The sequence below is a fragment of the Osmerus eperlanus genome, chromosome 14, assembly GCF_963692335.1.
Source record: "Osmerus eperlanus chromosome 14, fOsmEpe2.1, whole genome shotgun sequence".
Taxonomy (NCBI): Eukaryota; Metazoa; Chordata; class Actinopteri; order Osmeriformes; family Osmeridae; genus Osmerus; species Osmerus eperlanus.
Genome location: NC_085031.1, coordinates 16,024,875 through 16,037,561, shown reverse-complemented (window position 1 = coordinate 16,037,561; position 12,687 = coordinate 16,024,875). Strand labels below are relative to the sequence as shown.

At 46.3% G+C, this 12,687-nt stretch overlaps 2 protein-coding genes across 5 annotated transcripts; one reads left to right on the top strand and one right to left on the bottom strand.

Annotated features, from left to right (window-relative positions):
- Window positions 1-352: 352 nt before the first annotated feature.
- skp2 (S-phase kinase-associated protein 2, E3 ubiquitin protein ligase) lies at window positions 353-5,501 on the top strand. Its single transcript, XM_062478276.1, has 10 exons — window positions 353-523; window positions 1,132-1,388; window positions 1,499-1,616; window positions 1,808-1,951; window positions 2,206-2,340; window positions 2,819-2,917; window positions 3,377-3,504; window positions 3,775-3,826; window positions 3,945-4,052; window positions 4,203-5,501. Exons 1-10 carry the CDS (start codon window positions 510-512, stop codon window positions 4,402-4,404), a joined length of 1,257 nt encoding a protein of 418 aa, XP_062334260.1. The 5' UTR covers window positions 353-509; the 3' UTR covers window positions 4,405-5,501.
- Window positions 5,502-7,088: 1,587 nt separating this feature from the next.
- On the bottom strand, window positions 7,089-12,677 carry nadk2 (NAD kinase 2, mitochondrial). Of its 4 annotated transcripts, none has more exons than XM_062477698.1 (12): window positions 11,766-12,677; window positions 11,292-11,380; window positions 11,050-11,138; window positions 10,672-10,753; window positions 10,288-10,371; window positions 9,219-9,391; window positions 8,797-8,884; window positions 8,510-8,653; window positions 8,151-8,206; window positions 7,959-8,012; window positions 7,635-7,758; window positions 7,089-7,342 (listed from the first exon to the last, which is right to left on the bottom strand). In XM_062477698.1, the coding sequence occupies exons 1-12, from the start codon at window positions 12,003-12,005 to the stop codon at window positions 7,210-7,212; spliced, it is 1,356 nt and encodes a 451-aa protein (XP_062333682.1). In that variant the 5' UTR covers window positions 12,006-12,677; the 3' UTR covers window positions 7,089-7,209. The 4 variants fall into 4 exon arrangements, with proteins under 4 accessions (XP_062333682.1, XP_062333683.1, XP_062333684.1 ...); XM_062477699.1 differs by having other exon boundaries at window positions 9,252-9,391; XM_062477700.1 differs by having other exon boundaries at window positions 8,510-8,605; window positions 11,766-12,676.
- Between the last annotated feature and the right edge of the window lie 10 nt (window positions 12,678-12,687).

Sequence of the window (12,687 nt, the reverse complement as noted above, 5' to 3'; positions counted from 1 at the left end):
CTTAGGGCCAGCTATATAAAAATGCGTGTACAGAATTATTTGGTTAAATCCATTTATTCTACATCGGACAGGGCGCAACCAAACTCATAGGCTACATTAATACCGAACACAACTATTTTGTCATAGCGGCAATAATATGTATGTAGCAATATGTATGCGTGCATGTGCTTAGACTATATAGAAAACTTCGCTCGTGCGTTCATGCATGCCAATTAACCTACATAATTAATGTGCCCAATTGTCAGACTGTCTATTTGACTTGTTGGTTCACTTTGCTTGTCCACTGAGGGCCGCTCTTTACCTTACATTCTAAAAGCTGGTCCCGAATAAGAGCGACTTCCGCCTACAGCCAGCCAATCACATCGTAGTAAGTAGCACACCAGCAACACTGGGGCGGGCAACCAAGCGGGAGGTTTAAATTGCAATTGTGTCCCGCTTGAATCTTGGAAAACTATCCCAAAAGCTGCCGAACTATATTTTACTTGGGTCTCCTATCTGCAACAGAGCAAATGTCTCACAAAAGGTAACTGCCCGCAATATTTTTTACAGCCGATCACGCATCGATTGCCTTGTGCGTTGTCGGGGACGCATGGGGGGTTGCCTTGGTCAGATGTGCCACTTGCCGTAGGATGTTCCAAAGCTCTAATTTTCAACATTCTGAGTTCAGACATTAGTGTAAACTGCATAGCTTACAACTTAGCAAATGTATATTGTATTATTTACATTGTGAAATACTGAGTGGCTCACTGTATGCTGCTAATTAGCTACTGCTGGCAACTTCTGCAACAACTCTGCAACAACTCACTTCTCACGTCTCCTTTGATTGCAAGCAGATAAATACCTGGACATCTACAACGACATGTATTATATTACTATAGTTTTGTCATACTATTCCAAGCCAGAAATCATTTTTAATTCTCCCTCTTTTTTATGTTGTGTCACGGCCCGCGCGATCTGACTAGCTTGCTAAAGTTAGCTTCCAACATTATGGCGGGCACCCTTTGTGACTCGTAAACCCAAAACAGTCTATGCATGTTTATTTCACATTTAGATGCAGTTCTTGCACAGTGAATACAACCCATAATGTATGCGTGTGTGTGTTTTAAATCTAATCACGGTCTCTTGTTTCAGGCCGCTTCAGGAGTTGTCCCTTCTGAGTGATAAATTCGAGGGCTCAATGCTGTCCGACTCGCACCAGCGGAACAAACAGAAAAGCAGGGAATGTCTTGGGGGTCTGGATAATGAGAACACCCCTACTGAACTCATCCAGGAGTGGTCACCACCTCACAAGCACTCGCGGGTAGTCATTAAAGGCAAAGAAAACCAGGGAAACAAAGGAAGACGGTTTGTTCTTGCTAGGCGATCCAGAAAAAGCACGCAATTCACGGGTGGGTTAAACGGCTGTAGCATCTCATCCGTGTCCCAGAAATTTCTTGAGTGAAGCTTTTTTTTTCAATTATTATTGCCTAATTTATATATTGTTTGAATGTTCGTGTAGTTGCAGTGTCCTGTTGGGATAGTTTACCGGACGAGCTGTTGCTGCACATCCTCTCCTGTCTGCCGCTAAGGGACCTGCTTAGGATGTCCAGGGTCTGCAAACGCTGGCATCGCCTGGCGTAAGTCTAGCGCCCCAAACTCAGGCTTGTTGCTGTGACACAAAAGTATTCATACGTAAATATCGCATTGGCAGTCTGTTATGTTGCTGCGTTAGCCTCGTTCATTTGAACACATCTATTTCTGCACTACTGTTTAGCTTATGAGTGTCTCTAAAGTAAGGATTGATCCTGTCTGTTCTGGTTCATGGCAGGTTTGATGAGACGCTGTGGCAGAGTGTGGATCTGGTGGGGATCACCCAGCTGGACTGTGCCCTGGGGCAGGTGCTCACAGCTGGGGTGAAGAGACTGCGCTGCCCCCATACCTTCCTTGGGGAACCACATTTCACTAACAAAGGGTGAGTTTTCGCCCATTGGGTGCCATCCTCATACAGTGATCTACTTACACAGGTAAAGATTTGTTATTCAGGAGCCTGGTTGGTTTAAATTATTGTGATTTTGCAAGGCTGTCCTGGCTAAAGTCTAGAATTTAACATAGTTTAATCTACAAGGAGGATTTGAACCTGCAACCTTCTGATCTGTAGGCGTATGCTCTCACCACTTAGCTATACCAATGTGCACCTATTGATTTCCTGTCTGCTCTGTCTCCCAGGCGCCTGCATGTCCAGCACATGGATCTCTCCAGCTGCACTGCCAGCCCTTCGGTCCTGCTGGACATCATGTCCCGGTGCCGGCAGCTGAATCACCTGAGCTTGGAAGGAATGGAGCTTTCCGACGGCATCATCCAGTGAGTGAGGAGTCAGGTGGCTGAGCGGTTAGAGAATCGGGCTAGTAATAAGAAGGTCGCTGGTTCGATTCCCGGCCGTGTCAAATGTGTCCTTGGGCAAGGCACTTCACCCTACTTGCCTCAGGGGAATGTCCCTGTACTTACTGTAAGTCGCTCTGGATAAGAGCGTCTGCTAAATTACTAAATGTAATGTAATGTAGAACCAAACCGTGAATGGTGACAGTGTTTCCCCCTTAATGGTGGCGGCCCACCATCATTTGCCCTGCTTCACAGTTCTGCTCTCTAAGTTCACTCGAATGATGCATTTAACTTCAAAATGTGCCAAATTTTCTTCCGGGGGAGCAAGTCCACAGACCTTCCTAGAGGATCTGAGGCCCGTCCCCCCTGTAGTCTCACAAAGTCCCGCTGGAAACACTGGGTGATTTGCGAGAGATGTTCCGCGTGGCTTTCTCCCTAACCCCTTGAACCTGTCTCGCAGGTCTCTGGCCGAGAACCCCAACCTGGAGGAGCTGAACCTGTGCGGCTGCTCGGGCTTCTCTGCCGACGTGCTTGGAGACATGCTCCAGTCCTGTTCCCAGTGAGCTAGTGAAACATGTTGGGGGGGATTTTCAGCTTTTTGTTAATGTGGTTTAGATACTGACAGTTCGAGGCAGGAAAGGCAGGGTGAGAAAGAGAGGGGATGACAAGCAGGGAATATGGTACATGCTTTACCCAGTGAGCCACTTGGGGTAGCAGAGCTGAAGTGGTGAAACTCATTCCTCAGTATTAATACCTACCCATGCACACTGTGGCATAGGTAGTTTTTCTATGGCTTTGAAGACTTAAATGGTGTGTGTGTGTGAAAGGGGGTTGCGTAGGTGAGTCAGGCGACCCTAGTTCAAACCCCGGAGTGGGAAAGTGAGGGAGGAAGCGATATTGACGAACAATGCAATGATACCTGTGACTGGGTAAACATCTTTTTATACCCCCATTTTCTATTGACTGATTTATTTGGGGAGGAATAATTTGGAAGTTTTCTGTATTTTCTTCTACGAAGGCTGGAGAATCTGAACATATCGTGGTGTGACTTCAGCCCTGATCACGTGAAGGCCGTGGTGGATAACCTAGCGTGTAAAATGGTCCACCTCAATCTCAGTGGCTACCGTCAAAACCTGACCATGGAAGGTAAGAGGGGCCTTAGAAATCAACACCATGACAGGACTCCTTCTAATGTGCTTCTGTGAATATTCACCCCCAGTTGTGTTAACAACATAGTTTATCGCTCTGGATAAGAGCATCTTCTAAATGACTAAATGTATGCACAAGCTGTAAGTCTGGCAGTTAGTGGTGTAACACATTGACATGTTGAATGGGCATTTCACGTCATGGGAGGGATCTTATCCTTTTCTGTTTTTTCAATGACTGTTAACCTGCTAATGCTGGCCTCCTTCTCAGACCTGAAAACCTTGGTGGAGAGATGTCCAAACCTCCAGGTTCTGGATGTTAGGTGAGGACCTACCACACTCGAGCAGCTAAAAGCATTTGTCATGTTGTTCAGGGTCTGGCCTGTATGTGGAACTCAAGTTGTCAGTTGTGTTAACTGGTTTCCGCCTTGTGTGTTACAGTGACAGTGTTCTCTTGACGACGGACTGTTTCACCGTTCTTCTGGAACTGAAAGAACTCGTAAACCTGGGTTTGAGTCGCTGCTACCTCATCCACCCTGCTTCCCTGGCGTGAGTCTCACACACACACACACACACACACACACACACAACTTTAAAATCAGATCAATTGACAATCTCAAAGTTCTGTGCCCATCCCTCCTTTTTATCATATCAAGATTTATAAATAAAAAAGTTTTTTTGTTTTGTTTCTCTTCTCAGTGACTTGGAGACGTTTCCTTCGCTGAGGACTCTGCAGGTATATGGGCTGGTCCAAGACAGCTACCTTCCCTCCCTGAAAAAGGGCTTGCCTCGCGTCAGCATCAACAGCGAGCCGTTCTCCCGCGTCGCTCGTCCCACCCCCGTCGACCTGAGGGAACACCGCATGTGGAACATGAGGTGTCGGCTGAAATACAGGCTTTAGAACGCGTTAGTCGTCTCCTTCAACTGCACTCAAGTAGTATGTTGGTTTTCTAAAGGACATGTTCGGGTTGGGAGTATTTCTGACTGTTGTGGAGATGATTTTATGAGGGCTGAGTTTGAGCATTACGTTAGAAAGCTTTCAGCCAGTGCTGGTTGTCAAGTGAGACAGAGATTTCATTATGCCTTGAAGGTGCACAGTCAGGGTGAGATTTAAAAATGCAGGTACTATGCATTTCTTCTGTATAACAAGCAGAGGACGTTGTAGGATTTTTAGGGTTCTCATTTTAGAAATGTTTTAATCTTAAACTGTTTTACCGGTAGAATTTGATAAGAATGTGAAAGGAAGTCAATTTGTGAAATCGATGCACAAAGATAAAGCCAGAGAATGTGGTGCAGTTTATATTTGCCTTATGAAACATTCCAAAGACAGACTTGCTTGATAAAAGACTGGTCCTAACTTTGTTCAACTATGTTGATGATGCTCACGTTCTTGAAGTTATGTTACCATGCTGATGTGTAATCATTTATGTACTGAATGTCAAATGGATGAAGCTAATACTTGCCTAAAAACTGACTATAGAACAAATTCCACTATTTAAATCCCTTTTTTGAAAGTCTGCATTGTTTCAAAAAGGGCCAAACTGTCGTTTTTGTAACTATTTCATACATGAATTTGAACAAAGTTGAGGCGGCTGGTAAAATTAATCTTCATTTATTAATTCAGTTCATGTAAGAAGGGATTGATGTTACTCAGACAGTAGAGCTTGTTTCAGTCAGCTATTTTTAAACTGAAAATGTTGGACTTGTCATGCTATGTAATTAGTGTCCATTAGTGTTCAGTGAATGAGAGCACTAAGGCATCAGTAATGTCAATGTCAGCCACAAGATGGCACCCTGCACCCTTTTATATGGTTCTCATTCTACTAGGTTTTGAAAGTTGGGCATCTTAAGGAATTGTTGGAACTTTTTATTCGTGCATTGTGCAAACATTTTGGAAATGTCTACATACAATTATGTAAATAAATGTTTTATTTTAAGTCTTGGTGGATTTGTGATGAGTTAAGGCCCAACATTGTTATGCTTAAAAAAAGGCTTACACTTTTGGCTCCTAGTGATTTAATAGTGACCCAATATTTCAGCACACAGTGCTGCTGTCAGGGTAATATAACTTACAAATACACCACAAAATGCAGCCCAAAGCTAACAGCAAATGTCACATCTCAAGACATAGCCTTTAATGCATTTACTCATTGTGCAACACGAGAACTGTTCCTGTAAACTTCTCTTTTTGTACATTGCCTGGTTTATCAAGGATGTAATAGGGGACAATCTGCTCTTCGCTATGATTGGTTTTCAGGGTGCATGATTGCCCTGGCTGTGACCAATTTTGATCATGTTCCACAAAACTAAAACATTGGTTTGGTTTTAGTGCACTTTGTAGCTGTTCATAGTTTTTAATCAACTCAATAGCAACGCGGCAAAAAGCTCAAAAGGCTGGAAAAGTGCTTGGTCAGCCAAGCTGAAAATAGATTTAGTAAATAATGCACTAATATCAAAAAGTTAAATCATTGCTCTCAACAAACTTGCCTTGCTAAGGTACATTTTTGGCACTGTGGTAAGAAGAAAAAAAATTCTAATAATTCGACCAGAATTGAACTTGTGGTTGGTATAAAGGACCTCCTTGGTAAAAACCATTTCAAACAGCTTCTGTAACAATCAGCATGAATGAAATAAACTTCAGCAGCAAGGACAAGCATCACAAGTTACAACAGCAACTCACAGTGGAGAATATGAACCACAAAGAGCACAGAAAACCACCAGGAAAGATATTTACAACAATCTAAATACACTTTCCCTGACAAAAGTTATGTTTTTTCACCCCTCAGTTATGCGATGGGTCAAAACTGCATTTGGCTACGTGTCTCATCAGAGATGGAGGGAGGGCAGTGAACAGCAACAAGAGAAGGCCAAATCAGTAACATTGTACTTACATCTGCCTTGATTAACATAACAAACATACAATACATCTGTCATCGTAGTGCGACAATTACAATACCTCAAAGTCAGCTCATAAAGGGGACGGTTCACTATACTGGACGACAGGAGATTCACCACAGAGCCGAGAGTGGAGAGTAACAATTTAAGGCTGCATTCCAGTAAAATCGGGAAACAATAAGAGAGAGAAAAAAAATCAACACCACACAAGCTAGTACACTTTTACAGGCAAGGTCAGTTTCGAGAAGGGATGTGTGTCTGGAAGGAACTCTGATGGGTAGTGAAAAGAGAAAGGGAACCCTCCCAAAATAGTCAAACGTGATTTCTTTGCTGTTTAACCAAATCAAAGTCAAAAACCTGATTTGTGAATTTCACCACACCCCTTCTATCCCCCAATCCCCTCTCTCACCACACCCCTTCTATCCCCCAATCCCCTCTCTCACCCTAACCCCCCCTCCCCCAATCCCCTCTCTCCCCCAATCCCCTCTCTCCCCCAATCCCCTCTCTCACCCTAACCCCCCTCCCCCAATCCCCTCTCTCAACCTAACCTCCCCCAATCCCCTCTCTCACCTTAACCCCTCTGTCCCCCAATCCCCTCTCTCACCCTAACCCCCCTCCCCCAATCCCCTCTCTCCCCCTCCCCCCAATTCCCTCTCTCACCCTAACCCCCCTCCAATCCCCTCTCTCCCCCCCTCCAGATGAAAAACAACATCTGACCAAGTTCACCTCAAGATCCCCACTGTAACAAGTCCTGCTGTACCAGACTAGCCTGCTCCGTCCACTCCTACGCCAGGCCACGGACCAATCAGCTTCACAGGAGAACGGTCCGCAGCTGGTCTTCCTCGCTCATGGTGATCGTTGCTATGGCGCCGTCGTTGAACTCAAACGACGTCCCCCCGTCCACCACCATGCAAGCGTCCCAGCAGCGCGACCGCACGCACACCCTGAACAACAAGACCAGGACGCGTCCCGGGTTAACACGGGGTCAGATGGCTGAGTGGTTAGGGAATCGGCCTATTAATCTGAAGGTTGCCGGTTCGATTCCCGAACGTGAAAAATGACGTTGTGTCCTTGGGCAAGGCACTTCACCCTACTTGCCTCAGGGGAATGTCCCTGTACTTACTGTAAGTCGCTCTGGATAAGAGCGTCTGCTAAATGACGAAATGTAACTGGGACTGTTTACGAATGCATGAGGGTTTAACAGTAGGGGAGGATGTATCGATTAAAGTGAAGTACCGGTTGGCGAAGCCTCTCTGGCGGCTGTTGGAGAACACTCTGTTGACAATGGGTTCTCTGATGCTGTAGAACATTCTCCCGTCCTCAGGGCTGTACACCAGAGACTCATTGTACTTCTCTGTAACTGTAGGGAAAAAAATTATACTTTTTAAATTATAATAATTATAATAATGGAACTTTTTATTCATTTAACTTTTGGGATTTAAATCTGGGTTACTTTCATGGATTCAGTGACAATCACTATGCAAACAATGTTGTCTTTCGTGTAACAGTTGCCATGACTAATGTTTGTCAACATTCAGCAACCACGTTTATGAAACGTACCTTTTCCTATCAGTTCCTGGTTCAGTGGAATATCAAGACCCGTTTGTGCCTTTCCTAGAAGGAAACACACAGCTGATCATCGCTGCAGATAGAACACCTAGTCTTAATTCCCAGCTTTGTTTACACAACACCAATTGAAACACACATCATACACGCTGTATGATTATTTGAATGTTTACGATGTATACATACCAATTCTTAGGACATCCTCCACAGCTTGTTCAACAAGTTTGTTAATATTATAGGACCTAAAAAATTTAAAAAGGCCTTTAATTTTGCAACACCAGTGAATTGCTGGGAAAGAAAACCTTAAAAAGAATCTAGGATATAAATAGGCAGTTCTAGGAAGAATCAATGACAAGACCTCCCATGCACGTACAAGCAGTCATCGTGTGGATTTCTGATTGGCTGTAACATCACCTGACAAAACCGTGTCTAGCCTACCCTCGTTTTTGCAATCAATACCGACCCCAGCGCACACCAGGACATCCAGCACACCCTCAAGTTTGTTTATCCAGAACGAGCCAGAGAACGTCTGGGTGGCTACGTACCACGCTTTGGACCCGGTACCGGTGCACACGCTGAGACCTGAACTCTTCTGCTTCTCCCAGGGGCCGTCGTTCACGGACATCTCATAGTAGGAAGCCCTATGGAGCGAGAGGGTGAGATGAGGTTTGAAGGATTTAAACTTCCCCCTGTGATGGACAGAAATCCACCAATGAGTGCTGGGCAGACAGTTGAGGGGGGGGGGGGGGTATTTGGACAACATGCTCAGACACAGTCATGTTTAGGAGGGGCTGGTGTGGTCGGCATGTTATGGTTGGGTGACAGGACTCACCTCGAGGAGAGAGATTCACCGATGAAGATTTCGTTCAGACTTCTGACAGGGAGAAGGTAAGGCTTGGAGGGGTTTCCATCCACTGCACCTGTCTCAAAGAAACACAACTTAGTGAACGAGGAAGACCCACCACACTTGTTCTTTAACACACACACACACACACACACACTCAAAGATAGTGGAGGACAGAATACTTGGACTCCAGAATTAGTAACATTCCTAGGCAGACAGACAGAGACAGACAGACAAACAAGGCCCACAGACAGGCAAACCCACAGACAGGCAAACCCACAGACAGGCAAGGCCCACAGACAGGCAAACCCACAGACAGGCAAACCCACAGACAGGCAAGGCCCACAGACAGACAAACAGGCAGAGACAGATATCCAGACAGTTAGCAGGGAGGACAGAAGGACAGGTACACATGGTGGCGGAGGGTGCTGGCGGGGGCGTACAGCGCTGGGCCTGCAGGGTGGTGATGCGGTGGGCCTGGTTATGCTGCTCCAGGCTCAGCTGCTGTTCATGGAGGTCCACCGGGGTGGGGTTGATCCCCGTGCCCTCCAGGTGCAGACGGATCCTCTGGCGCCACTGCCACCTGACGGCAGGGGGAGAGGTGGGAGGAGGGCAGGTGGGGAGAGGGGGGGAAGGAAGGTAGGGGGAGAGGGAAGGTGAGGAGAGGGGGGGAAGGAAGGTAGGGGGAGAGGGAAGGTGAGGAGAGGGGGGGAGGCCGGGCGGGAGGAGGGCAGGTGGGGAGAGGGGGAGAGGGCAGGTGGCGAGAGGGTGGGAGGGAAGGTGAGGAGAGGGGGGGAGGGCGGGAGAGGGGGGAGGGCAGGTGAGGAGGGGGGGAGGGCCGGAGGAGGGAAGGTGGGGAGAGGGGGGGAGGGAAGGTGAGGAGAGGGGGGAGGGCGGGAGGGCAGGTGAGGAGAGGGGGGAGGGCAGGAGAGAGGGGAGGGCAGGTGGGGAGAGCGGGGAGGGCAGGTGGGGGAGAGAGGAGGAGGGCGGGATGACACGTGGGAGGGTGGGAGGGCAGGTGGGGGAGAGAGGGAGAAGGAGGGATGGAGAGAAGGGGAGGGCAAGAAGGGAGAGAAAAAGAGAAGTAAATAGGTAAATCAGTAAAGGACTTAAGCAGTGTGCGTGGGGGAGACACAGAGAGAGAGAGAGAGAGAGAGAGAGAGAGAGAGAGAGAGAGAGAGAGAGAGAGAGAGAGAGAGAGAGAGAGAGAGAGAGAGAGAGAGAGAGAGAGAGAGAGAGAGAGAGAGAGAGAGAGAGAGAGAGAGAAGGGGGAGAGGGAAAGGAAGCGAGGTGACAAAAAATAAGCCGGGATATTAATAGGCAGTTCCAGGAATCAGAGCGGACGCTTCCGCGACACAAGCAGCAGGGGGCAGATGAGGAGCACCGGCAGAATGAAAAGTCCAAATAAAAGTGACGTTAACACAAACCTTAATCACACCAGGAGCAGTGTTTTGACTTTAGCTACAAGGGGACACTCACCTGAAGTCCCCACGTCTGAGTTTTTTGAGCACCTCTGGGAAGGAATGTGTGTAATGCACAGGCAGACACAGGTGACCCTCTGACCTTCACTCACACAGAGAAAGGAAAACAAGGTTTCAGCACGTACAGTCCTTTTCTCTGACGCAAATCTTTTACGTTTGTTTTTTTCTAAGAAGCTAAAATAAAAGGTTAGTTGAACTGAATCCAGTTTCTTTTTTGTTACCCAACAAGCTTGTCTAGTACCCAAAAGGATTGTCTGGTAACTGACAGTACCAGCTGTTTTACAAAACATTCCAACATTCCAAACCACTATTCCCCAATTCCATTTTTGGTCTTTCTTCATAAGCCCTCCCTTCCAAAAACATTCCATGAAAGAGTTTGTACCTCTCCGGATCAGTATTGACACCAACAACTGGTTTGTCCCTGCTGAAAACCTTACTGGCCACTAGTAGCATGGTCCCATCACCTACAACATGAATGGAGGTTATTCTCAATGACAAGTAGGCTACACAATAGCTTATGTGTTGTCTGAAGCTGTTGTTAGGATACCTCCCATTATTCTGTGGGTTAGGGTCACACTTCAAATAACCCCTTTCTACGGTTTAGAAAAAGGGGTCAATGTTTTGTCCCGCAGTAGAACACAAAAATGTGTTACTGTTTAAAAAAAAACTACAAAAATGGCTTCCAAAAAACAAACACAATCAATCTTTTACTGTGAAAACTACAAAAATGACCTCCATAAATAACGAAGAAAACACCTACCGCCAGCAGAGATGATGGCGTCGGCCCATTTCACTGTTTCTTCACTGTATTCCCCCCTCTTCACAACACGCACTTCAACTCCCTCTTGCCTGGAGAGAGACGAAAAAACACAGATTTAGCACCAATAACTTTGTTGTTGCTTATGGCAAGAGAACAGAGTCTGTGCCACTCGGAAGGAAGGCAGGAAGAGGATGTGTGGCTGGGGTTTCTTTACACACACACACACACACACACACACTTACTGTAGACTGTGCACTATGTGTTCCACGTTGCGTGTGTGGACGTTGTGCCTCTCCAAAAGACCACTGTAGCTCGAACCTTTCATTGCCAACTGACACGTAAAGGAAACAAAACGTTGGAACATTAGGTCAAACCGTGTCAAATATGACCCTTGAATAAAGTTGATGAAACCGTTATCATAGTCAGTTGTGAAGCAATGTTCAGGCATTGGTGGACGAGATTTCCTAATACTGCAGCTTACAACAATTAGGGCCTAAGACCAAAAGGCCAGTCAAGGATCAGTGATCAGTGTATCAGTATGACTAGTCTTGAGTCAGGCCTACTTCTGTATAAAGACATCCATACAAGAAAACAAACTATATAAATGTGACAATCTCTTCCAAGATAAAACTTCAGGCAGACAGAAATGGCACCAGCAGCCTGTATCCCTTGGAGCTGCAAAAAATGATACGGTTGCTTTCACTTCATCGTCTTACCAGCTGTTTCAGATCCTCCTCGGTGAGTTCTGAATAACGGTATCTTTGCTGCTCAAATTCATATCTTGTTGTCTTCGTGACCACCGCAACTTTTTCGGGTTTGAACCCAGCATCGGCATGCGATACAACATGTCGTATTCCAAACAGGATAGGCGTGAGGCGACGAACACAGGTTCCATTCAGGACTGCGACAACTCGATTCCCGAGGCACATAAAGTTCATGAATGAAGGACTGGTCATTGTAAACTTGTAAAACAAAGGTAAGTTTGATCACGACCTTATCTACGGAATCGCTACCGTCTGTCACGTTAATCAAATCTCGGTTTCACTGGCACTCCAGCTGTTTAGCCTGGCTTCCATTCATTCACTGAACTCGTTGAATCCAGATGCTGCGAGACAATGCTGTCATCCGTCCCGACCTGTCAAAGCATTAGCATCCGACCTGTCACTGCTAACCCAAACCTCGTCAGGTACAAGAACGGGCGTTACGTTAGAAAAGAGGTCATGTGCATTTCTCGACCGAACGTGTCACTGAATCCAGATAAACAGCAGGTCCTCAAGCGAAATAATGCGACTAACAGGTTAACACTATCCGTAAAAGCATGGCCACTTGTGGATTTATCAGCTTGCTGACAGCTAGCTCGCTAGCTACCGTAGCACAATTGCTATCCAAAGTTACCTAGAAGCACGAGGGTGTCCACGAAAACAACCCCGCCTTTCACATTTTCTACGTATTTTCTGGCAAAACGACTACTGTCACTTGTGTCCAACTTATTACTTTCTTGAAGCAACGTAGACCCTAGTTTGCTGACATACAGGACTTCTTAATAGCGTACGAGACCGCTAGCTAATAGCTAGTAAGCTACAGCATACAGGTACAATCCCGCATCCCCACGCAGCTGCAATTTCATTGGTCACGTAG

Excerpts from the sequence above, each read along its gene's own strand:
- skp2 (XM_062478276.1), top strand. Across the intron at positions 2,918-3,376 it reads ATGCTCCAGTCCTGTTCCCA|GCTGGAGAATCTGAACATAT; the intron begins GTGAGCTAGTGA and ends TCTTCTACGAAG. Across the intron at positions 4,053-4,202 it reads ATCCACCCTGCTTCCCTGGC|TGACTTGGAGACGTTTCCTT; the intron begins GTGAGTCTCACA and ends TTCTCTTCTCAG.
- nadk2 (XM_062477698.1), bottom strand. The coding sequence starts at position 12,005 with ATGACCAGTCCTTCATTCATGAACTTTATGTGCCTCGGGAATCGAGTT. Across the intron at positions 10,754-11,049 it reads CGCCATCATCTCTGCTGGCG|GTGATGGGACCATGCTACTA; the intron begins GTAGGTGTTTTC and ends TTCATGTTGTAG. Across the intron at positions 8,654-8,796 it reads GGTGAATCTCTCTCCTCGAG|GGGGAAGTTTAAATCCTTCA; the intron begins GTGAGTCCTGTC and ends TGTCCATCACAG.